At 31.2% G+C, this 23,447-nt stretch overlaps 2 protein-coding genes across 2 annotated transcripts; one reads left to right on the plus strand and one right to left on the minus strand.

Annotated features, from left to right (window-relative positions):
* Positions 1 to 5,208: 5,208 nt before the first annotated feature.
* On the minus strand, positions 5,209 to 5,970 carry LOC7490634 (uncharacterized). The gene has a single exon (XM_002301926.3). The coding sequence runs from the start codon at positions 5,968 to 5,970 to the stop codon at positions 5,209 to 5,211; it is 762 nt and encodes a 253-aa protein (XP_002301962.1).
* Positions 5,971 to 16,295: 10,325 nt separating this feature from the next.
* On the plus strand, positions 16,296 to 21,523 carry LOC7490635 (synaptotagmin-2). The gene is made up of 12 exons (XM_024594361.2): positions 16,296 to 16,662; positions 17,642 to 17,740; positions 17,846 to 17,896; positions 17,986 to 18,109; positions 18,779 to 18,897; positions 19,061 to 19,162; positions 19,269 to 19,343; positions 19,749 to 19,825; positions 19,908 to 20,154; positions 20,308 to 20,658; positions 20,857 to 20,988; positions 21,132 to 21,523. The coding sequence occupies exons 1-12, from the start codon at positions 16,552 to 16,554 to the stop codon at positions 21,258 to 21,260; spliced, it is 1,617 nt and encodes a 538-aa protein (XP_024450129.2). The 5' UTR covers positions 16,296 to 16,551; the 3' UTR covers positions 21,261 to 21,523.
* Positions 21,524 to 23,447: the final 1,924 nt, after the last annotated feature.

A 23,447-nucleotide genomic window follows, 5' to 3' on the forward strand; every position in this document is an offset into this window, starting at 1 on the left:
TTTTTTCTGTAACCTTGAAAATATTTAAAAAAATACAAGTAAAATTATATTATTCATAAATAATAATAAATAGTAAACTGAGGTGAGCTAGCTTGGTTAGACCGAAGCTCAAGCTTGATTGAGCATTGGCCTAACCAACCTTTGTGGAGTTTAGTTGGCCTGAATAAAGGAAGTGAGAGAAAAGAAGGAGAGAAAGGGGAGGATAGCTCAGTTGGATTGTGGTCTAACCGAGCAAAAAAGTTTGGTTGGGCTATGGCCCAATAGAGCTTCAACATGCCTTTTTTTTTTTTTGTATTATCAATTTCTTATGCAACTCAATGAACCAGTGCTAAAATTTTGAAGTTTTTTTATATAGAAAACGCTAAAAGGTGTTGTATTATTACTATAGATAAACATTATTCATACACTCACAAGTTATTGTGATCTCACTGTTTATTTTTATTAATTTATTTTGGTCTTTAAAGTTTCATTTTCAGAAATTTAATCCTAATTGAAAGCCAATTGCTTTTGATTTTTTAAGTAAAGATGAAATTGAAAGAAGATGTACTGAAATGAAAAGGACTCCACAAATGGATGGCATTCCAGATTTTGGTGGAAAATACACTTAAACCCTCCATCTTTAAAAACAATACAATTTATACAATTTAAGTTCCTTTAAATTTTGAAAACTTAATTTTGGTATAAAAATCTATTTTATTTTTTCTTTTTTAGTCCCTGACTTGAGAAAGAAATGAGAGGTTGTTGGATTCTACTGATATGTGTTTAATTTTTAAAGAAATAATTCTAATTCAACTATATTTTTTTATGTTTTATATATTTGAAATTTATTCTTAAAAAATAATTATGTTTGGGTATTATTTCTAATAAGTGCAGTCTTGCGAGATTTTTTTTTCTTTTGATTTTATTCAATTAATTTTATGTGAATTTATCTCTAGTATTATCATTTGATTAAATAAATAAATAAATAAAATCATTAAATACGATCGGGTAAATGGTTTATGTTGCAAGATCAAACATCTTGATCTATATTCGTCTCTCAACTTTTCAAATTCATATTTAATTATTATTAATGACTTTTTTATTCATTAATATAAACGATTCTCGATTTATTTAATTAGATATATGAATAATATTTTTAATTTATATTTAATATTTTTTTCATGTAAAAAATCATGCCGAGAAACCAGTTCATTTTTTTTATGTTTTTAAATCATTTTTATGTCCTGATATCAAAAATTATTTTTTTAAAAAAATTATTTTGATACATTTCTGAATGAAAATCACTTTGAAAAACAACCGCAACCGCACTCCAAAAAAGACTCTAGGTGGTTAGACAAGCTTAGAGGGCGTTTGGTAGCGAGGTTACGTCTGCGTTTTTAACAAAACACAGATGCAACCCGTTTGGTAAAGAAAAAAAGCAATTTACTATTCATGGGACCCACGACATTTCAGCGTCCAAAACGCAGTAGAAAAAAAAGCAGACGAATGCTGCTTCTTGCGCCCTTCATGCTAATTAATTAGCATGAACAGTGTAGCATGGCTATATTGTTCCGGTCGGACCGGTTCCGGTTCAAAGCTCAAAAATGCATTGAACCAGGTCCGACTCAGTAAAATAAAAAATAAAAATTATTTTTTATTTTTTAATTGTGTTTTATTCAAAAAAAACTAGTGTTTAACATTATTCAATGACACTGCATAAATTAGACAGATCGCTTGATGATGTAACATTTATAGAATTTGATCGCAATTCCAATTTTATTCCTGGTTATATTTTACCTGATGTTGTTGCGTGCTTAAGAAACAAAAAAAACAGTAGTCCTTGTCGTATGTATTTCTTACGTGATGGAATTGTAAATAGTTTAATGGAACAATAAAAAATATTTTATATAAAGTATTATTTATTTCATGATGTAATAACAATAGTTAAATCTACAATATTTAAATTAAAAACCATCAATATTAATATATATTTTTTAAAATTATTTTATAACCTCAATTTCAAAAGCATTATTAGCCAAACACATTAAACTACTTTTTTTTCAACCTCAATTTCAACCACAGTGTTAACCAAACATATATTTTTTCAAACCAACCTCAACTAAAAGTATTTTTTATAAAATAATTTTTTTCAAACCACAACCATAACAGCAATCGCAATACTAAACACACCCTTAAGTGGGCAGACAAGCCTGCAGAAGGCCGGCCGTAAACTATGGACTCCATTTCCTTTTACAGCCAAAATGAACTGAACAGAATAGAGAATTCCCAAAACAGATTTAAGAAGCATTGAAGTTTCAACTACCAGTTTCTGAAGGTGTAATGACAATCATGACGGCAAAAAATAGTAAAATTCAAGTCCCCATCCATGATATCAATAGTTTTCTATGATTTCCCTGCTGCCAGAGGAGATCATTTCGCACCCCACTGCCCATACAACAAAACATATACGTATTAATGTCTTGAGTCAACTCATTTATACACTCGAGAAATCAGAACTGCACCATCGTTTATACATGCACAGGCTCGGATGACAGCAATGATCAGCAGGGAAGATAACTTCGGATTTGAACTCACTCGGCCCTGAAGCTGTCACGAATTCGGCTATAGGCCTTAAAAGCCCAATATAAAACCTAGACCAAATAATAGCCCAGTATGAGTGGACTTTTTACCGGATAATTATTTTTTTATTTTTAACATTAGTATATCAAAATTATTAAAAAATATTAAAAAAAATATCAATTTACTATTTTTTCAAGAAAAATAAATCCAAAAGCATAAACTACCACACTCTCAAACACTTGCTAAGTTAAAACCCATGTATCTTTTACCTCTAATTAAATGAAATTTGAGTCCTTTCATGTATTTTTATCACTAATTAAACAAGGAATTTGTGATGGTAAATTAGATATTGTATCTCAAATTGCTTGTAATTAATAATGGAAAGGTTGATTTCATCAATTTTAATTAGAGGGTTTTATTTGAGTGGATATATATGCAAAATAAAGGGACCAACATGATTATTAGATAAAAGTTTACGATCATGGATCCATAGTTATTCCAATTAATTTACTCGTAAAAATTCAGTAGCTTAATTGGCAATTTATAGGGATAATCGAAATCAAGAATCATGATCTCATAGCTTAATATATTCTTTCCAGGTATATTAAGTTTGAGTTTTTCCTTTATAATAATAATAAAAAAATATCATATCGTTGCCATAGTTGTATCCATCCGTGCATGTTTGATCTCTTGCAATGAAATTCAATCTTGATAATCCAATGCTTAACACGAGATTAATTAAATAAATAAATAAAAAGAGGTGGAAGGAAAGTTACCGTGCTTCAATTACTATAACATAACAGTATAATTATTATATTACCCATTGAATATTAAAACTTTTAACTACATATTAGATTGAAGTAAGGTATTTTTTTCACCATTACATAATTATTTTTATGAATTACATGGAGCTAGTTTAGTAATTTTATTTTTTAATAAACAGTAAAATTATTCATTTAACCCTGAAATTAAATAAGTTAATGCCTACTACTTAATAATATTTTTATATTTTTAATTATTTTAATACTGTAATTACTTTGATGTCTTTAAAGACAAAACTAATGAGTTCTCATTCAAGGGTTTTTTTATTGTTTTTCTTATTCAAGTTTTTTTATTAATATTCTTTTCATGATTTTATTATTTAAAATTAAATTTGTTAAGAATTAAGTTTTCTGATTAAATCTAAATCCAGGATTTGCAAGGTTTTAAAAATTAAACCATGTTTAGAAGTTTTGTTCAGATTTACTTGATTTTTTTCTTTTTTAAAACTTAATTTTAATAACAAGTTTCTTGTTTTTTTCATAGTAATTAAATTACCACTTGAATTGATGAATTGAGACTTAATTTTTGTTCAGCATAGCATTTGTTTTAAGTAAAAAAAAAAATTTGCTCAGTATATTTAGTCATAAACTATACTTTAAAGGAGGAATTGAGCAGCCAAAAGAAAAGAATTTTGGACTTCGAAATCTTTTTTCTTCTAGCTCTTTCACTGTAAAAAAGTACACGATATTATTGTTGTCATCCCACACGTGAATATTAAAAAGACAGGCACTCCTACATGTTTGTACTCTAATTCCCGTAAAATCCAATAATTTCATCATAATTGTTAAATTCGATCTTTTTATAAATTGAACTGGTAATTCATTAATTTACAATCTAATCCAAATTAATTTAAAAATTAATCTGATTAAACTCAATTAATTTTATTAAATTAACTTTAATTAAAAAAAAAACAATTTCTAAAATAATATCGTTTGATGAAATTAGCAAAACTGTAACTTGGCCATTATACCAGCCAAACCACCTTGATGAATACGATAATTATGATTTCAATCATATTGAAATATGATTCTATCTCTATTTTTTTTTAACAAGATTTCATAGATATAATACCTCTCTCTCTCTCTCTCTCTCTCTCTCTCTTCATGTTATTGGCCTACTTGAACAATAAAGAAAGTTGTTTTTAGCCTTCTCATTTCCTTTCAACTTGGCCATTCCCTTTCAGGAGACGGGATCAATAGATGAATCGAAACTCAAGAATGGTAATGATCAGAATGTTTCGAGCGACTGGATCTTGCGTACATGGAGAACACCAATATTGCAATGTGTGCCAAGTGACAGCCAGCAATGAATGGAATTGGGCGGTTATAACAAGGGGAAAAACGATAATCCAATCTCCTAATACTTCAATTCATTGTTTCTGACAAAAAAAAAAAAAAAACAAAGTTCCTTGTTTCTTAACATTAGATTTCTTGAAAAATACTATAGAAAAACAAAATACATGCACTTTCACATAGAAAAACAAAGGTACAGATCATGTAATAATATTGCTGATAAGACAAGAGGAGGATTACATAACCCTCTCTCTCTCTCTCTCTCTCTAGACATGAGGAAAAAAATAAAAATAAAAAGCTACCAAGCTTCTTTACGCTTGTAAACTGTTTGTGCACCCCAATTCAAAAACGCAGGTGGTGATCACAAACTTTTCTTGGATTGCTAGAACATGAAAAACCACAAGGACAACAACGAGAAAAGGCCACAACCAGCAAAGCACAATCTCTCGGCTTTGCTTTTTATCCACGGAAATTAAAGATTAACCTTCACTTTCACCAACTACACAGTTATAGCCAGAAAGGAAATAACTTCACTTCACCGGATACGTAAAAGTCGCCGGAGATTATCTGTAGCTCCAGCATCAACCCCGGAAGCTTCAGCGGTGCAACTACGCTTTGGTTTCATGGAAAACTTGGGCAAGGGCAAGCTGCTAGGGTGTGGAGATAGTGTAAACACAGAACCTGGAAACTTCGGATCACAATCTTTCGTAAAAACAGGATTAGTGATAACATCGTTACCTGATACTGTCACTGATGATGATAAAACCTTAGAAACATCTCTTGGCAAATCTTTTGGGTCAGGTCCTAATGGTACAGTAGATTCAATAATCAAAGATTCTTTCTTTGGCTTTTCCTTTTTGGTGTTGGGTTGTTTGGATTTCTTTGGGGTGAAAGATTGGTCTCTGGGTCTATTAGTCTTTCTTGTAGCAGTAGGTGGACAAGAAAAGCCCCGGCTTAGAGAAGGGAGAGAGTTGTGGCGGGGTTGAGAGGTTGGAAGAGGAAGGAGAGGTGGCTGGGCTTGCTTCTGATAATAATATTGTTGGTGTGGATTTAAAACTGAAAGAGAAGATGGAGGGTAGGAAAAGGAGAGGAGATTACGAGGAGGAGCAAAGAAGAGGCCTCCGTGGATGCTGTTGCTGTTATAGTTCACAGGAGGCAAGTTTTCCGTGGATCTTGAAATGAAACTGCGACTAGTATGATTGATCTTCTTCGTTGGATTTGTGTTTTTCATTTGCTTGTATGGAGAGATAGATTGATGATGATGATCTGCTGTTGATGGTGCAAAAATTGCCTCCATAGTTTCAAATTCTCTAGCTTTTTTAATGATCTAAAGATGATAAAAGATATCCACAAATTAAAACAAGAAAGCAACAAAGAGGGCAAATGGGCAATGATCTTTCAAATAACACGATCAATAGCCTGATGAAAACTCCTTTTTTATCTATTTAAAAAAAGGGGATCGAAATTGCTGCTGCTTTGCTCGAGAAATTTGCAAAAATTTTAGTAACAAAGAAGAAGAGATGAAATGATTCGGTAATTATAGAAAATTTACGAAGTTTAAAACAATAAATTAAAGAAGGATCAATATAATAACATGGGATTCTCTTCGAGATTTCCTAGAAATTCTCAAACAAGAAAGACCCTTGATAGATTAAGAGGGCTATAAATCGAAACACACTTTGTTCTCGTGAAGAGAATTGAAAAAAATATTAGTGTTTGGTATTCCTCAACGGATCCTGAAGAATCCCTTTGGAATTGGAGGAGATTGATATTTTCTAGTTTGCTAATTTCATGAACCTTCGTGTGGTGGTACGTCTTTTTATAGGACGCGACCCAGGAACGGCTATTTATTTTTTATTTTTTGGAACAATATCATATTAATCCTCTAACTATATATGATTTCTCAATTAATCCACTAACTATATATGATTTCTCAATTAATCCACTAACTACCATTTTTATTATTTGCAACCCCTAGTCTGAATACCTTTCCATAGTCAGATCATTCGTTAAAATAATGTATAGTTACTGTTAGAAAACGCACGAGGTGGTCACTTATTTTCTAATTAATCCTAATTTTTCCTATTCTTCGAAATGAAGATATGCACATTTCCCTCTCGATATATACAAACATTTGTGTAAAATCGGATACTTTTGCATGTAAGACCCTAGGAAACTAAGGTCATTGTTTGCATTATTCTACATCGGATCCAATTATTTTAGTGAAGAGGAGTTGATTGAAAAATAAAGTATATACGGGGACCCATTTGAAAACAATTGACAATATGAGGACTTAATCAATAAACTATATATGACTGGAGGACTTATAGGAGGTTTGTCTTTTTTATAATTTTGTAACATTTGTTTTTGTATTTTAATAAAAATGTCACGATTACTCCTAATTACCGACACTGTTGCGGTCGGTTACCTCCAAAGACCGAGAATACTGTAGGGCGGCAACCGCCGATGTATTGTGGACCGTCGATTATGATATTTTGAAATAGCCGCTGAGGAGATTGTGACCGTTGATTTCCTCCTCAGTTCCTCGAAATTTGTCTCGGGAATCATGGACCAGAAGAATCCTAACCTCACATAATTTAAGCGTGGTGGGGCCCACTTTAAATAATAACAATAATAAAAGAAAGGTACCGTATTATTGTTTGCTCGCTGTGACCTAATATGCAGGGAATAATCTCAGCAACACAAATGAAAGATTTTTTTTATGTTGAAGCACAGGAGCTGGAGCGGTCCTGTAATAATACAAAAACCTCGGCATTCATACGTTTATAGCACGAGCGGTTATCCAAATTTCGTTCAAAATGGTGTTGTCCAAAGAAAAATTAAAATCAAATCATTTTGAAAAAAAATAATAACAGGCCGCCTTGTTACGTTCATCCAGCCTGGCTTGATTAATTTTTACTCGATTCAATATAAAATCTGATTTAGAAAAGATTTAGATTTAAAAGGATATTTGATTTGAAGGCATGGTGGTTTTTTTTTTTTTTTTGTAAAATTCATATAAAAAATATTTTTTTTATCTTTATAAAATTATATTTATATTTAAAAAAATTATATTTTATAAAAAGAACCAACCAAATCTCCAAATCAGATACGCATTCGCACACCAAGAATTTGCAGAAGCCGAGATATGCTCAATAACACCAATAACCAAAGATAAATACTTTGGTTTGATTACACGTCGTTAGATGAGATCCGTCCTTGACTTGGAAATGTGTGATTTTCTAGTGCATGGTGGCCAGGTCTCATGCCTTTTATTAAAGGTGCTAATTTAATATGATACTGGATGATGCAGGAGATCACTTGGATTAATAAATATACTCTTTTGATTGTTTTTCTCCCCGTCATCAATCCTTGAATTAGCTTTATAGCAATACTGAAATTCATGCCATGTATAGACAAGATTGTCAATGAGCATGGAAGTTTTTCTTTTTTCATGAATGTTTGTCATTTGATTTTTTTTTTATGTTTTTAAAATAACACTCGGTCATGTTTTACATTTTATAATTAGTTTTGAATTCAATTGTATAATGCTTTTTAAGGTTAATGTCAATTTAAAAATATTGATGGAAAAAAGAAAATTAGCCTATTATGTAAGTCATATCCTAAGATGTTATTTTTTTATATCTATCACAACATACACACACACTAATATATTGGTCTGCGCTTCACAGCGGGTCAATAATAATTTTTTTTAAAATGTAAAAAAAATACTAAGAGTATTGAGAATATTTTAAATGTTTTGGGCCTGAAGGTCATGTCAGATCCAATTTTCTTGTGTCTGGCGACCAAAACATTTAAACTATCATTAAAGTATTCTTAACAAAAATTCTAATTAAGTTTTTATATAAAAAAAAATTAAACCACCCTTGAAGCATCCTATATAAATTTTTTTAACCTTTTCTATTTGTTATATAAAAAAAACATTTAAACTACACTTGAAATATCTTAAACAGAAATACTAATTAGTTTTTTTATATATTTTTTTTATTTTTTATAAAAAAAATATTTAAACTATTATTGAAGTATCCTAAACAGAAATTTCAATTAATTTTCTAAAAAAAATTATTTTCATTTTTTATAGGCTCAGGACCTTGGGTTTGGCGTGGTACCCAGACCCAAGAAGCTTGTGTTTGACATGCTTGCCAGATTCAAGGTGCTTGGGTGTGGCAATCCTTATATGATCCAAGCAAACAACAAATAATTAGATGATAATTATACACTTTAATTAGTTATCAGAAAAAAAACATAAACAACTAAAAAAACATCTTGTGAAAAGATAAGAGGAGAAGTTGAAAATAAAACTATTATTATAATTTACAATGAAATATTTCTTGATTTACCGTGATTTTCTATATCGTTTATTTTTGTTATATATATATATATATATATATATGAAGTTATTGTATATTTAAAAACTTGATTGGAAGAAGAGAAACTATTTTATATCAAGAGTTGCATTCCTCTAAAAAAATATATATATAATAAAAATTATAAATGAATAATACTTTCTTACGAGAGAGTGAATCACAGCTTACGATATATTTGAACACTTCCTCTTAAAATAATATATGTAGCATGGAGTATAATAATCAACAGTAACCACGCCGTGGACTAGTACTGTGATAGACTTTGTTTTATATTTAATAAGATGATATTTAGTTAGGGACACTTGGCGGTCAGATTTTCAAGGTCTTTGAAGTACGTATAAGTCTGGCGATTTGCTGGTATAGAAATTCTAAAGTATTGATAAAATAGACTTTTAGTGTATATAAATTTGACGGCTAATTACACATCATATTGGTAGGTTGAACAAAAAAAAAACAACGATAATGACTACTTAATTTATTTCTCTACGGGAATTGTGGACAATATTTGACAGTGTAATTATATTTATATTTTTAAGTATTTTTTACTTAAAAATATATTAAAATAATTTTTTTTATTTTTTAAAAATTATTTTTAATATCATCACATTAAAATGATTTAAAAATACTAAAATAATTTTAATTTTAAAAAAAACTTTGAAAATTAAAAAAACATGCGTTACCAAACGGCCTCCTTCCTTCAAATGCACCAAAAGCAGCTTGTTTGGAAGTCAAATTTGGACGGTAAAGAACATTTTGAGCTTTATATATATATATATATATATATATATATATATATATATATATATATATATATATATATATGGGTGATTTATTAAAAAATAATATAAATTATAAATTATATTTTAAAATATTTTAAATTGAAATGATTTTTTACGGTATCATAGTTTAGAAATAAATATTAAATGATTATGAATTTAAATCTTATTATTTTTATTTTAATTAATAAAAATTAAATATAAAATAATGACGAGTTTGTGTAAATTATTAAATTTTAAGTATAAAAAATTTTATTTAAAAAAATATATTAAAAAATAATATTTTATATCTAAAATTTTTAAATTAAGATAATTATTTAATACATAGGTACTTGAGTAATAGTTACAGAGAGCTTAACATCACGGGACAAATAGCTATTTCAAAAATGTATCCCTCAATCAGGCGTGAATTAATTGCCCGTGCCAGCTGTTTAATTACAGGCAAGTCTTTTCTTGGCTTCGCTTTTTTTTTTTTCTTGGAAGTTTAGATGGAAGTTTCTAATAATAAACAACAGGAAGTGGCTCCGTTTGTAAGTGTTTTTTTTTTAAATTATTTTTTATTTATTTTAAATTAATATATTTTTAGTATTTTTAGATCATTTTAATATGCTGATATCAAAAATAATTTTTAAAAAATAAAAAAAATATTATTTTGATATATTTCTGAGTGAAAAGTGTAATTATATTTTCAAACATGCTCAAATATTTGAAAGAATAAAATTGGACATAACTTTAAAGTGGAATAAAAAAGGTTTAGTGACCAGAGCGTAAATCAATAAAAATTTCAAGGATCAAGAATGGAAAAACTGGCTATAAATGTGGACAATGAAATATGAAGGCAGCTAAAAGTTATCAACGATAAACTCCCCATCTCTTTTGGAGTTTTTTTTCTTGTTAGCATAAAACGATAAAAAAAATAAATAAATTCATAAACCAAGAGTGGAAAAATCAACTGAACTTTATTACCCGCTAAAGCTAACATTTGGACCGGAGAATTTGAATGAAGTAACGACAATAATTTTCACAGAAGACGTCGATGGTGCAGAGGCGGCAGTGTCCAACAATGTCGATAATTATTACAACAATAATAAATCTTTAGGATATATACAGCAAACAAATTGCTGAGAAATTTAAAGTTGACCGTGAGCTGGTGGCAGCAACAACAGTGCATCCATTACGTACCATGCATCCATTATTTTCATCATATATACAGCAAACAAATTGTTATCCACCGGATTTTTTTATTTTTTTTATCGGAGTAGATCTGCATTCTCGGAGACCCACATCTTGTATACTTTCACTTTGAGTTTATTTAAAAGACTTCGGGATGAAAAAAAAATATAAAAATCTTAGGTTTTTCTTGTTCTCAACTTTCCCGTGTGGTCACCCTTTTAATTTTATTAGCATGTTTTGGAGTGTATTTATGGTTATTTTTTAAAGTATTTTTCACTTGAAAATATATTAAAATAATATATTTTTTAAAAAAATTATTTTTGACATTAACACATCAAAATGATCTGAAAACACCAAAAAAAACATTAATTTGAAATAAAAAAAAATCAAATTTTTTTAAAAATACTTTTAAAATATAAAAACAAACATGGCTCTATAAGATTGTTCTTTAAAGATGAAAAAAAAAAAACTTAGGTTTTTCTTGTTCTCAACTTGCCCGTGTGGTAACCCTTTCAATTTGACGTAAGGTTGTCCTTTAGAGAAAAACAAAAAATCTTCATTTCTTTTGCTTAGCATTTTCTTTCTCGAGGGTCACAAGATGACATTATACATTTACATAGAAGGCCAAAGCACGAATCAACGTGATCTCCTTTGCTTTCCTTATGCTAGAAAAAGCCAGCTTGTACTTCAATTTTTTTTAGGAAAAGTAGATGCTAAAAAAATCAATGCAATCATTAATATTTATGGAAAAAATCAAGTAACACATCAAGTAATAAAATTAAAATGTTCAACTAATTAAAGATTGTAATTTATTTTCATTACTTGATTATAAATAATTATAACAGTATATCTTATCAATAAATATATATTTTTTATTTTTTAATATGATATCAAAACAAAAAATCTTACAACAACCATTCCTATCGATCTTGTATGTCCAAAGCCATAAGGGCAAATACAGAATGGAGAAGAATGGTAGCTCCCCACGAATCTACCATTCTTTTATATTTTACTTTCTCCCCCAATAATCAATCTATATATATATATATAAACAAAGTAAATATGAATTTTTTAACCTATGTTCCACATCATACTAACTTTACAAGTTCATGATCACGTGGAGTGGCGTCCTAGCTACAACTTGCGGCACCGTCCATTTCATTAAAAGCCCGCGTTCTTTCATATAATAAGGTAAAGGAGTCGCTATCTTGAAGATAAAGAAGCCAGCTTATGGATTAACACGTAATCAAAGTTGGATTTACACGAGTTCTATAAAAATATTTATTTACATTTTATAATTGCAGGTGACTTTTTACTCTTTAATAACAATCATTAGTCTCTTAAGGTAAAATCAGATCGGGTTTTAATTATATTTTAGTAAAAAGAATGGTTTCTTTAAAGAATGGTTCGATGATAAAAGTCGGGACTGTTTTTTCTTTTTATTCTTTCTGCGATCCAATCCAAGTCATCATGTTCCCTCGAAAATTGCAATACTTCGTTCCTAAGCTAAAAAGAAATTTTCCATTTTCAGTTATGGCCATGTCAAGAAGAGTTTTTTTGGGATTTTAACATAATAATTTTTTTTTTGATAAAATAACACAGTTTAAAAAGGATAACTCTTTCTAATAGCAAAATTGCTATACAAGATTTAATAAAGAGAGACGAGGAAAAAAAAAAAACTTTAGAAGCTTATCGAAATTCCAATAACAATACCATATGTACTGTTGAAAAGATTTTGACAAGACGAATTCAATGATACTAAAAATAATCACTAATGATGATTGAAATTGGTCACATGAGTGACCCAAAGACAAGTGAGCTCCGACACTTTTGGATGACTCGTGTGTCCTACTTTGTTCACCTTTTGTGACCTTCTTTAGTGTCATTGAATTCATCTTGTCGAGATTTTTTTAATGGTATCAGCAGTATTCTCATCAAAGCTTTGGTATGTCTTTGATGTCATTTTATTTTTATTTTTTTCTCTCTCTCCTCGTTGTAATTTGTTAAGAGATAGGATAGAGAAAAAGTTAAAAAAATAACATGACTCTGGATGCAAACAAAAGCTCTAATGATCACATCGTATTATTAGAAAAATCTCAACAAGATGAATTTAATAACACAAAAAAATCATAAATAATGAACGGAAAAGGTTACATGAATAGTACAAAAATGATCTAGCTCACTTGCCCGGGGGACAATCACTTTATCAATATCGCACTCTCTCATTGCCATGCTTACTTTCTTAAATGGGCTGTTTCTTTTTCTTCATCCGGCTCAGTTGATCATGTTCTCTTTTTAACTATCTGCCCAGTATTCAGGGCCTTGAATGTTGCCCAATTACTCTGGGTGTACACATTCCAAGCTATTTCATGCGGGAAGATGATTAAGATATTAAACCTGGCTGGCCTCATGATAAGTTAGACATATTTTGGAGCTGATCCGAGAACGGTTGTAATCCGAGCTTTTTTCGTTGGATTAAATCTTGGACCGAATCTATAGAGGGATTTGATGGCACCTGGTTTGGTGGTATCATGATTTCTAAGTTGGATTTGATTCTCCTCTACCATGGCAAGTTGGCAACTTCGGTATTTCGGCGAGGTTAATCTTTTAAGAATCAATGATATGTCGAGCTTCTTTAGAGATTTTGTGTGCCTTGTTACATGGTCCAATTGGGTTTAGTCTTCAGACTTCAAATGGGATTTCCTTTGCCTACTTTGTCTGTTCTATTAGTGCAGATTGCGCAATCCTATCATATAAAAAGGTGAACGACATTTACAAGAAACGTAGCTGTGGATGGTACATGCTGACATATTTGTGCCCTCAGTTTTCATTACCATCTCTCGTTTATCATCACACACGTGGTTGCTTTCAAACTGAACGAGCTTTTACGTGACTTTCTCTATCAATATACACTAAGGGTCCTCTTTTGCCTCCAATTATACTACTACACATGACCGAAAGTGATTTTCATTTCAATGGCCACCACAGAAATCCCACCATCCTCCTTTATCAATGTCTAACCATTTTCTTTTTGGAAGTTTATACTGATTTAATGCTGCTTGACATTCTTCATGGCACCGGTAGTTCTCCTTTACAATTTGTTTTAAACAAAATTTTAAAAATGGTGCCAAGTTTATCTTGCTTGACCATATATACTCGTCGGTGGGTCACAACAAGCACATGCTTGACATGGAACTGGCAGGTAATCATCTTGCTGATGCTTTTAGTGGAAGGGCAGGGGTAAGAATGAACTGCTATGGTGGTAACCAAGCCTGGTAAAACGACGCCCCTTCGAATATTGAGCCTAGCCTGATCTCAGTCCTGCCATGTTCACCTTGATCAATTGCGCAAAACCATTTACTGTCATGCTACGTTTTCTAATCAGTCCACGCGCAATGTTTTCATAATTAATCAACCGATGCTGCTTTCAAAGGAAACAGTCGTGACAACAATCTGAAAGTAATCTAAGTCAATAGCAAAAACATAAAAATGATGTGACAACAAACTAAAGCAAGTAGTCTCCATAATTATCTCCAACATATGGTGAGATTGATATAGAGAGAGTACTATTTCGAGTCCCTCGCCCACCATCTTCCAAAGGAACCTTTTAATTTCTACTCAAGACAGGAAGCTAATAAAAAGTTGGCTTGTCCTGTGAGGAGCCGGATTGAATAGAACCCTGTGTTGCTTCTACGTCCCCTTTCGACAGCTCCACTTTGTGTGGTGAGGGGCAATGCTGTAGATGGAGTTAATTTTGTAATTTGAATGAAAATTGACATGATTTGTATTTTGATAGTGTTTTGGGATGAGATCATGGAGTGTTTTGATTTGCTAAAACACTAAACAAATTATTTGATTGTTTCTGGAATTATTGCAAGTTTAGGGGATAATCTACTCTGTAGGGAATTGAAAAAACAACCACAAAAGAGAGAGAGAGAGAGAGAGAGAGAGAGAGAGATAGGATTTCATGTATGGGGTGATAAATGAGTTAGCAATAGATATCTAAAGATGATTTACAAACAAAAAAAAACCCACATTAAAACTTCATAATCCGTCAAGTGATAAATGATAAACAATGAATTATAAAAATAATAAACAATAGTTTAATTAAGCGTAAAAAAAGACAACTAGCGCCTTGCACTATATATATATATATGAAACAGTTTCTACGATTTTATTTTATTTTATCTGTGTGATAAGTTTTATTTTCAATTTTGGAAATATTTATAGAAAAGTAATTCTGATTTACATTCTATAAAATCATAAACTATTAGCTATAATATCAACCTAATTATAGAAAACTATTTGCACTATTTAATTACACAAATATTTCAGCTATTTTCCTGACATAAATAGGAAATATTTATATAGAAACTATTGATTCTATGCTAATAAATTAGTTCTTTGAGGAAATGAGAATTAAAAAAATAGAATTTACTAGATATTTTAAATCAGTTGCTTTATATTTACTTAATCTATTCATATTTTTTCAATGATATTGATACTTTTAAACTATTTTTCATACATTAAGATTTAATGATTGTTATTATTGATTATTAGACAAAGACTTCTATGCTTAAATGCGTGCTTTTATATGAATTTTCTTTCTTTTGCATTATTTCTTTATATTCAAACCTAAATGCAACCTAGAGCTTCATAAGATATTAAAAACAAAATGCAATAATTCTATTCGAATATTATAACTCAATCCTTGTACTCCATCAAAATTAATTTATTAGTCTCTATGGTATAAAAAACAATTAAAGCCCATTGATTACTTCATGTTTACCAACCTCAATTTAGTAGTTTTTTAATTTCAAAATTACCTTTCCTTCATATGGACCATTTTCCTCATTTTACTAGATTCTCTTTTATTTAATATTTTCTAAAAAAAATAAACATAAAATCATGAACAAATTTAAAAACACAGTAAATATTAATCAAAATATACAATTTTATTAATTTATTTTATTAAACTTCAAGGACTAAGCTATGACTTACTCCTTGGAAGTATTAGGGAAAAAAACCCCTCGGAAGTCTCCCAAAACATTTAAAAGCCAAAAAAACTAATTAAAAAAAAATAAACCCGAAACAGAAAGACCCAAATCCCAATGATAATCAATTTCTTTTTCTGGCCCAGCTCCGCAATAATTGTCACAGAGGCCACAAAACCTGGCCCTACTCACTTCCCACCTGCTCTAAAACCCTAAAATAACCAGCCAATCAGAACCTCACAGCTCAGCCTTTAAGACGTTACTGACGGTACCTGAATAACACGCGGGTGAAACTCTCATTTTCAAACCGTTGTAAGAAAACAATAAGTCGTTAAACGTAAAAAGATTGGCCGCAGGAATAAATGCCACCTTTATTGCTCTTACCTGATAAGACCAACCTACAATTTAGGATCATACAGATCTTTATTTCCCACTTGTAAGGATATATTACTTGTTTCTTGAAACTCTGCTACATTTTCAACATTGGGTTGGGTTCCTTTTTTTGTTTTTGTTTTGGAGAGTGGAGAGATAGAATTTTTTTTACGAGATGGGAATTCTGAGTAGTATATTGGGATTCTGTGGATTTGGAATAGGAACATCAATTGGGATTGTAATTGGCTACTATATGTTCATCTATTTTCAGCCAACTGATGTTAAGGTTGGTGTTTTGCTGTCTCCCTTTTTGTTCTTTCAGTTGTGTTGCATTTTCTTGGTTTTGTTTGGTCTGAAATTCTTACCTTTTAAGATTCCATGTTTGGACATTTATGACTGTTTTTTGCTATTGATTAGTGGTTAAGACATGTAAATGACAGGGAAAAGAAATCATGGGACTGTTTTAAGCTTTAGCGATGTTGAAAACGCGGATCAGGCCATGCATGGTCAATTTTTTTTTTTTTTTTTGCAGTTTTATGGAACCAATTTGGAATTTACCTTATTGACTTTTTATGTACCTTCATGGTTCGTTTTGTAAACGTTTTGATTGAAAAGAGGACTGGTGCCAAATACCATGACAGGTTGGTCTTGTTTTATAGATTTTTGTCTATTTGGATTGACCGTTGATAGGTTGTGGTTTTGATTAGAGTAGGAGATGATCATGTTTGGGACTCCAAATACAAAATATTGCAGAATGTATTAAGTGTTAGTTGTTAGAGGGCGTGGAAATTTATAGATTTGCACATTCCAACATGTTTTCATATTGATTATACAAGGAAGATGGGTGAGAATTTCATCACTTCATCTGAGTTTATAAGTTTGGAAAATGTAGCAGGAAATGTTACTGTATTTTCATTAAAAAATTATTTTAATTTAAAACTTAAGTTATTTGATGAGATTTTAAAATATAATTTATATTATTTTTTAATATTTTTTTAAGTAAAAACTATTTAGACTTGAAGTTTACATAGATTCATACTACTTTATATTTAATTTTTATCAAATAAATATTTATATTATCCTCTAATTTTCTGTTATGTATTGCGACAATTAACATTTTCATGTTTTGAAATTCTTGCACAATTTATGCCTAATAAACTGTCAATTGCGGGAGGAAGAAAAAGGATATGTCATGCCTTCTGCCAAGGGGTTGTTATATTTATCATGTTTTTTGAGTGATTGGTTGTGAGTTCTGATTTCTCCAGGATCCTGTACTCCGTCCTTTGATTGAACAAGACTCAAAAACTTTGCTACGTTTGCTTCCAGAAATACCCCAGTGGGTGAAGAATCCAGATTATGATCGGGTACGCTATAGCCCGCAGTTGTCTTTTGCTTTTTAATTATGGTAGAGAAATGCCAGATTCCACAGCAATCTTCTTACAGATTTGAATAAACTTTCTTTTGTGAAGGTTGACTGGCTTAACAAATTGATTGAGAACATGTGGCCTTACATAAATACGGTACGGGTGCCTAAATAATTTTCGGTTTGTTATCCATGGCTTCATTTCTATTCGTGGGCATACTTTGCTTGATGCTTCAAGTTTTCTAGGCAATTTGCAAGACTGCAAGGAATATAGCAAAGCCCATTATTGCTGAGCAAATTCCAAAATACAAAATTGACTCTGTTGAATTTGAAACACTTACCTTGGGCTCCCTGCCACCAAATTTTCCAGGTTACGCTGCTCTCTCTGTCTCCACACGCTCTTAGGCTTCTGCATGCACCTTCTTTTTTTCCCTTTCTCTCTGTTTTTTTTTTTTTTTTTTTTTTGTCACAGTGATCTAAATAACTTCGTTGCTTAAAAAACTGTGGAAAGTTTTGACATATTTCTTCTACATATCTTTCAATTGTCAGGTTTTAAGAGGAGTTGTGCAGAACTCATTTCTGCATCTCCGACCTATTTTGGAAGGGTTGATTATCTGGGGAAAACAAACCCTGAACCAATAAAATTTGTTGACATTCAAGAACATGTTCAGATTTTTGCCCTCTTAATAATAACAGTAATCTTCTCGTTCTAAAGCCATTAAAATGATCGCAAATGACTGATTGATGAATATGGAAAATACATCGTCTTCAATCCAGTAAAACAAGCAAAATGGAATCATCTCCTTTGCTTGAACATCATGTTTTTGCCCCCCGGTAAAAGTATCATTCTATTGTATCTGATGCGTTAAGAAGGTGAGTCAGGTGACTCCTTCTTCTCACTAATGTGGCGCATATATACAATTTCATTTTGGGATTACATTGTTCTATTCCTTGCATTAATAGATCTCAAGGTTGTTTCGAGGGACACAGCTTGGTAAATTTCTGAAGATTGATGATTCTTGGTTCTACTATATTCCAGGAATGAAAGTTTATGTCACTGATGAGAAAGAGCTGATCATGGAACCAGTATTGAAGTGGGCTGGGAATCCAGATATAACTATTGCGGTTAAAGCATTTGGTCTGAAAGCCACAGTTCAGGTATTCTGATTTGCGACTGCTAATAAACAGAAAGACCGTTTTGTCAGTCAAAATGAAATAATTGAGTATGTTACAAAAATACTTGCACATGTTCACATCCCCACCCCCTTGTCACCTGGTTCTATGTACAAGTGAAACCATTGATCTCTTTGGACCATTTCAGGTGGTTGATTTGCAAGTATTTGCTGCTCCTCGTATCACCCTAAAGCCTTTGCTTCCAGTATTTCCTTGTTTTGCCAATATATATGTGTCTCTGCTAGAGAAGGTACGTGGTGATGGTTAAAATATATACCAACTGTTGTGCAAATAAAGGATATTTTACTTGGTACAAAGGAATCTGGAATCGTTATACATTCTTTCTGATTTTGCAGCCACATGTTGACTTTGGATTGAAATTGCTTGGAGCAGATGCTATGTCCATTCCCGGCCTGTACAAATTTGTCCAGGTATTGATATTTTTTGTTTTTGTTTTTTTAGATGGTTGGGTGGACTGGAGGGGGAGGTGGTTTCCTCTCGCTATTAAGTTTCAAGATATATTTTATTTTCATCATTGTCATTTCTAGAATGCTATTTCAACAAATAATATCTGCAACTGTTTACCATAACTTGAGTCCTCGTGCATGACAATGTCTATTTGTATATTTATTTGGAGGTTAATGCACGTATTCTAAGGACAAATATTTTCCTTAGAAAAGCATATATTGCAGCGCAAGGTTGCGATTCCAAGGAGCATCCAACTATTTTGAACCACCCCCGATCAAAGACAGTGGAATAATAAAATATAGAGAGTTTATTTTTTCGATCCCTCAATTTTTCTTCCTTTCTTTTCCTTTCCTTTTTTTCCTGTTCAGGAGCTTATCAAAGATCAGGTTGCAAATATGTATTTATGGCCAAAATGCCTGGTAGTACCAATCATGGATCCTTCAAAGTAAGTATTCGTCAACTCCTTAAGTCCATGTTATGATGCAATATGTTTGCTAGGACCTGCTAAGCTTTCCTAAAAATGTCAGAGCCATGAAGCGACCTGTTGGGATACTCACTGTGAAGGTTCTGAGGGCAATGAAGCTTAAAAAGAAAGATCTGTTAGGGGCATCAGACCCATATGTGAAATTAAAGCTTACCGAAGATAAGCATCATTCAAATAAAACAACTGTTAAACACAAAAACTTGAACCCTGAATGGAATGAGGAGTTCAATATCACTGTTAAAGACCCGGAATCTCAAGCCTTGGAGGTTCTTGTCTATGATTGGGAACAGGTGTGTATGTATCTCTGTGCATCTTCGTAGGATTAACCACACAGCACAAAGTGCATCGTTGCTTATGCTTAAGAAGTTATTTCCCACCATGATTTTGTCCTTCCGTTCCGAACATTCATGATTGCAAGGGATTTTATGTTTCATTTCGCATAGGTTGGCAAACATGACAAGATGGGTATGAATGTCATTCCACTGAAAGAGCTGACTCCTGATGAACCAAAAGTTCTTACTCTTGATCTGCTAAAAAATATGGACCCAAATGATGTTCAAAATGAGAAATCACGCGGACAGATTGTTGTTGAATTGGTATACAAACCTTTTAAGGAAGATGAGATACCAAAAGATATCGATGATCCAAATGCGGTGGCAAAAGCTCCTGAAGGTACACCTGCTGGTGGTGGTCTGTTTGTAGTTATTGTGCACGAAGCTCAAGATGTGGAAGGAAAACACCACACAAATCCTTACGCTCGATTACTTTTCAAAGGGGAGGAGAAAAGAACTAAGGTATGCCATAAGCGTCGTCACGATAACTCACACAAGCATAATTTAAGTTGTTTTTCACCTTTCAATGGCGAAGACTCAAATTCCGTTTGCATACTGTATTTTAGCCACATAGCCATCAAGTCGCTTCGTTTTTCAATCATGATATTAATACAATTTCACTACTTCAAAATTAATAATTTATATTTAAAATCGATACAGCAAGTGAAGAAAAGCAGAGATCCGAGATGGGAAGAAGAGTTTCAGTTCGTGCTGGAGGAAGCACCCACGAATGAAAGACTTCATGTGGAAGTTGTTAGCTCCTCCTCAAGGATGGGTCTATTGCATCCTAAGGTACAGAAATTGCATTTATTTAATTGCCTTGATACCATCACTGGTATGCCTGATCCAGCAATTTTGAGGCCAGTCTGCTGTTTCACATTTCGCCGATAGTGTCTGAGTTATGTTTCTTTGTTCTCGATATAATTTCCAATCAGGAAAACCTGGGTTATGTGGTGATAAACCTAGCAGATGTCGTAAACAACAAGAGAATCAACGAGAAGTACCATCTCATTGACTCCAAGAATGGCCGAATCCAAGTTGAGCTGCAATGGAGAACATCTTAAGGGGACACATATTTTGGCTATCGGTAGGTATTTGGTCTCAAGCATAAAACATTCCCTGCGCTTTTTGTTTATAGTGATTTTAGCACTACAGTTTAAGCATGTTCAGTACATCTAAGCTTGTTGAAACGTTTTTAAGCATGTTTAGTAAAAATCTGCAGCAATTTCTAGCAAGGTTCTTGTGTCTGACGAGCATGTTAGTACATCTAAGCTTGTTGAAACGCTTTTAAGCATGTTTAATAAAAATCTGCAGCAATTTCCAGCAAGGTTCTGTGTCTGACGAGAACTATTTTTTTTTCTTTGATAAACATGTATATTTTTCAAAATTAAAATGGTAAGTAGAACGTTACAGATAAGTACTTAAGCATGCAGTTGGTTACTTACTTATTTGTGTCAAGGGAACCTGCTAGCTTGTGAAAAAGAGAGATCCCTCCATGATAAGGACATCGTTGTCAAGCTGTCCATGGTCTCTGAGTTACACTTTCTTACCTCTCATCCCTTATTACGGCAAGCTTATTACTCAGTGATATGTTACAGCTTACGGCGAGCCAACTTTTCTTGCCTCGGTGGTTTAGATCATCATTGTAGCATGAGGAAAGAAAGGCAGTCGTTGCTAAACGTCACCTTCTAAATGAAACTCTCTAATTACAACCTCTCCTTAATCCTCCCATGCCACCCTGTACAAAGCACGATCATTGGAATAATAATAAAAAAAAAAAAGCGAATTAGACCCAAATTTGTTAGATTTGTTTTTTTAATGGGAGATTTAATAGATCTTCAGTTAAATACACGAGGATAGTTTTTTTTTTTTTTCAGTGTTTTGACATGTAATAACTTTTGTTTTTAGATATATTTTAAAAGTATAAAAATTATATTAGTTTTTTTTAATACTTTTCAATTGTTTTTATAGACTAATAAAAAAATTAAAAAATCATTATAATATATTTTCAAGTTAAAAATACAACACAAAAATACAACTTCATCAAGTTTAGCTAGCGGAAAATCTTAGAACAATTGTTCATTAATCGTTTAATATTTCTAAGTAATAATGTGTTTTTTTAATATATTGTAAATATCTAAAAACGTTATCATATAAAATAACAATTATTTAATATATTTAATCAATATAATTGATTTTTTACTTACAAATTTATTTTGTATTCTAATAAATACATTCAGAGATATATTAAGGGCATTTGTTAGCTTTTCCCTTGCGTAGTTATAGTTTAGAAAAACTGCAGTCATTAGGACTTAACCTTGTATCTCGATAAGAAGTAAATCCTAAAATGGATGAAGGGTCTAAAAGTTTACCGAGATCGAATTACGATACCGAGATCGAATTACGACATAGGCATCGAACTCAAGATGGTTTAGAAAATAACCGGAGGAAGAATGTTTATACGTTGATTGTGATGAACAACGTTCGGATAAAACTTATCGATGCCTTGAATGTGCATATAAATATCGTTGTTTGGTATTACAGTACATTTGTGTTTTAAGAATTTTTTGAAATTTTTTTTAACTCTATCTTATATTTTTATGTTTTTGAATTATTTTGATGGATGGATTTTAAGAATATTCTTTTAAAAAAATATTTTAAATAATTTTTAAATAAAAAACACATTAATAAAAACTTCTATCATATTTAAAGGAAACTTAAAATGTATCTAAAGCAGAGATTATGGATGTTCTGGAATACAATAGATAAAGACAATAAAAACGAAAGAGATAAGATAGAACTTGAGATAGACAAAATTGTATTTGATGGTGATGTATATAATATAATAATTATTTTTGTATCTTATTTGGTTGATGGTGGATGAAATATTATAAAATATAAAAAAAATCAATATTATCCTCAATATGTATTATTATTAAACTCACATATTTATAAAATAATAATTACATATTTTTTTTTGTTAGTTTATATTAAGTATTGAAATTAATAATAGTATAATATCTTTATTTATAAAACTCGGACCGGCCCAACAGGTTGCCTAGGACCTGGCTAACTCGAGGTCTGAACCAGTCTCGATTAAAGAAAAAAAATAAAGGATTAACTTGATCTTATCCGGTCAAAAAAGAGAAATGATTAACCTGATCAAGCGTATATGAGATTGTGAGGTTATTTTTCAAAATATTATTTTACATAGAAATGTTTTAAAATAATATTTTTTTAAAAAATAAAAT

The sequence above is a fragment of the Populus trichocarpa genome, chromosome 2, assembly GCF_000002775.5.
Source record: "Populus trichocarpa isolate Nisqually-1 chromosome 2, P.trichocarpa_v4.1, whole genome shotgun sequence".
Lineage (NCBI taxonomy): Eukaryota > Viridiplantae > Streptophyta > Magnoliopsida > Malpighiales > Salicaceae > Populus > Populus trichocarpa.

Bases quoted from the DNA above. Each gene is read 5' to 3' on its own strand.
- LOC7490634 (XM_002301926.3), bottom strand. From the start codon at position 5,970: ATGGAGGCAATTTTTGCACCATCAACAGCAGATCATCATCATCAATCT.
- LOC7490635 (XM_024594361.2), top strand. From the start codon at position 16,552: ATGGGAATTCTGAGTAGTATATTGGGATTCTGTGGATTTGGAATAGGA. The intron at 19,163-19,268 runs GTACGTGGTGAT...CTGATTTTGCAG, and splicing joins ATGTGTCTCTGCTAGAGAAG to CCACATGTTGACTTTGGATT. The intron at 19,344-19,748 runs GTATTGATATTT...TTTCCTGTTCAG, and splicing joins GCCTGTACAAATTTGTCCAG to GAGCTTATCAAAGATCAGGT.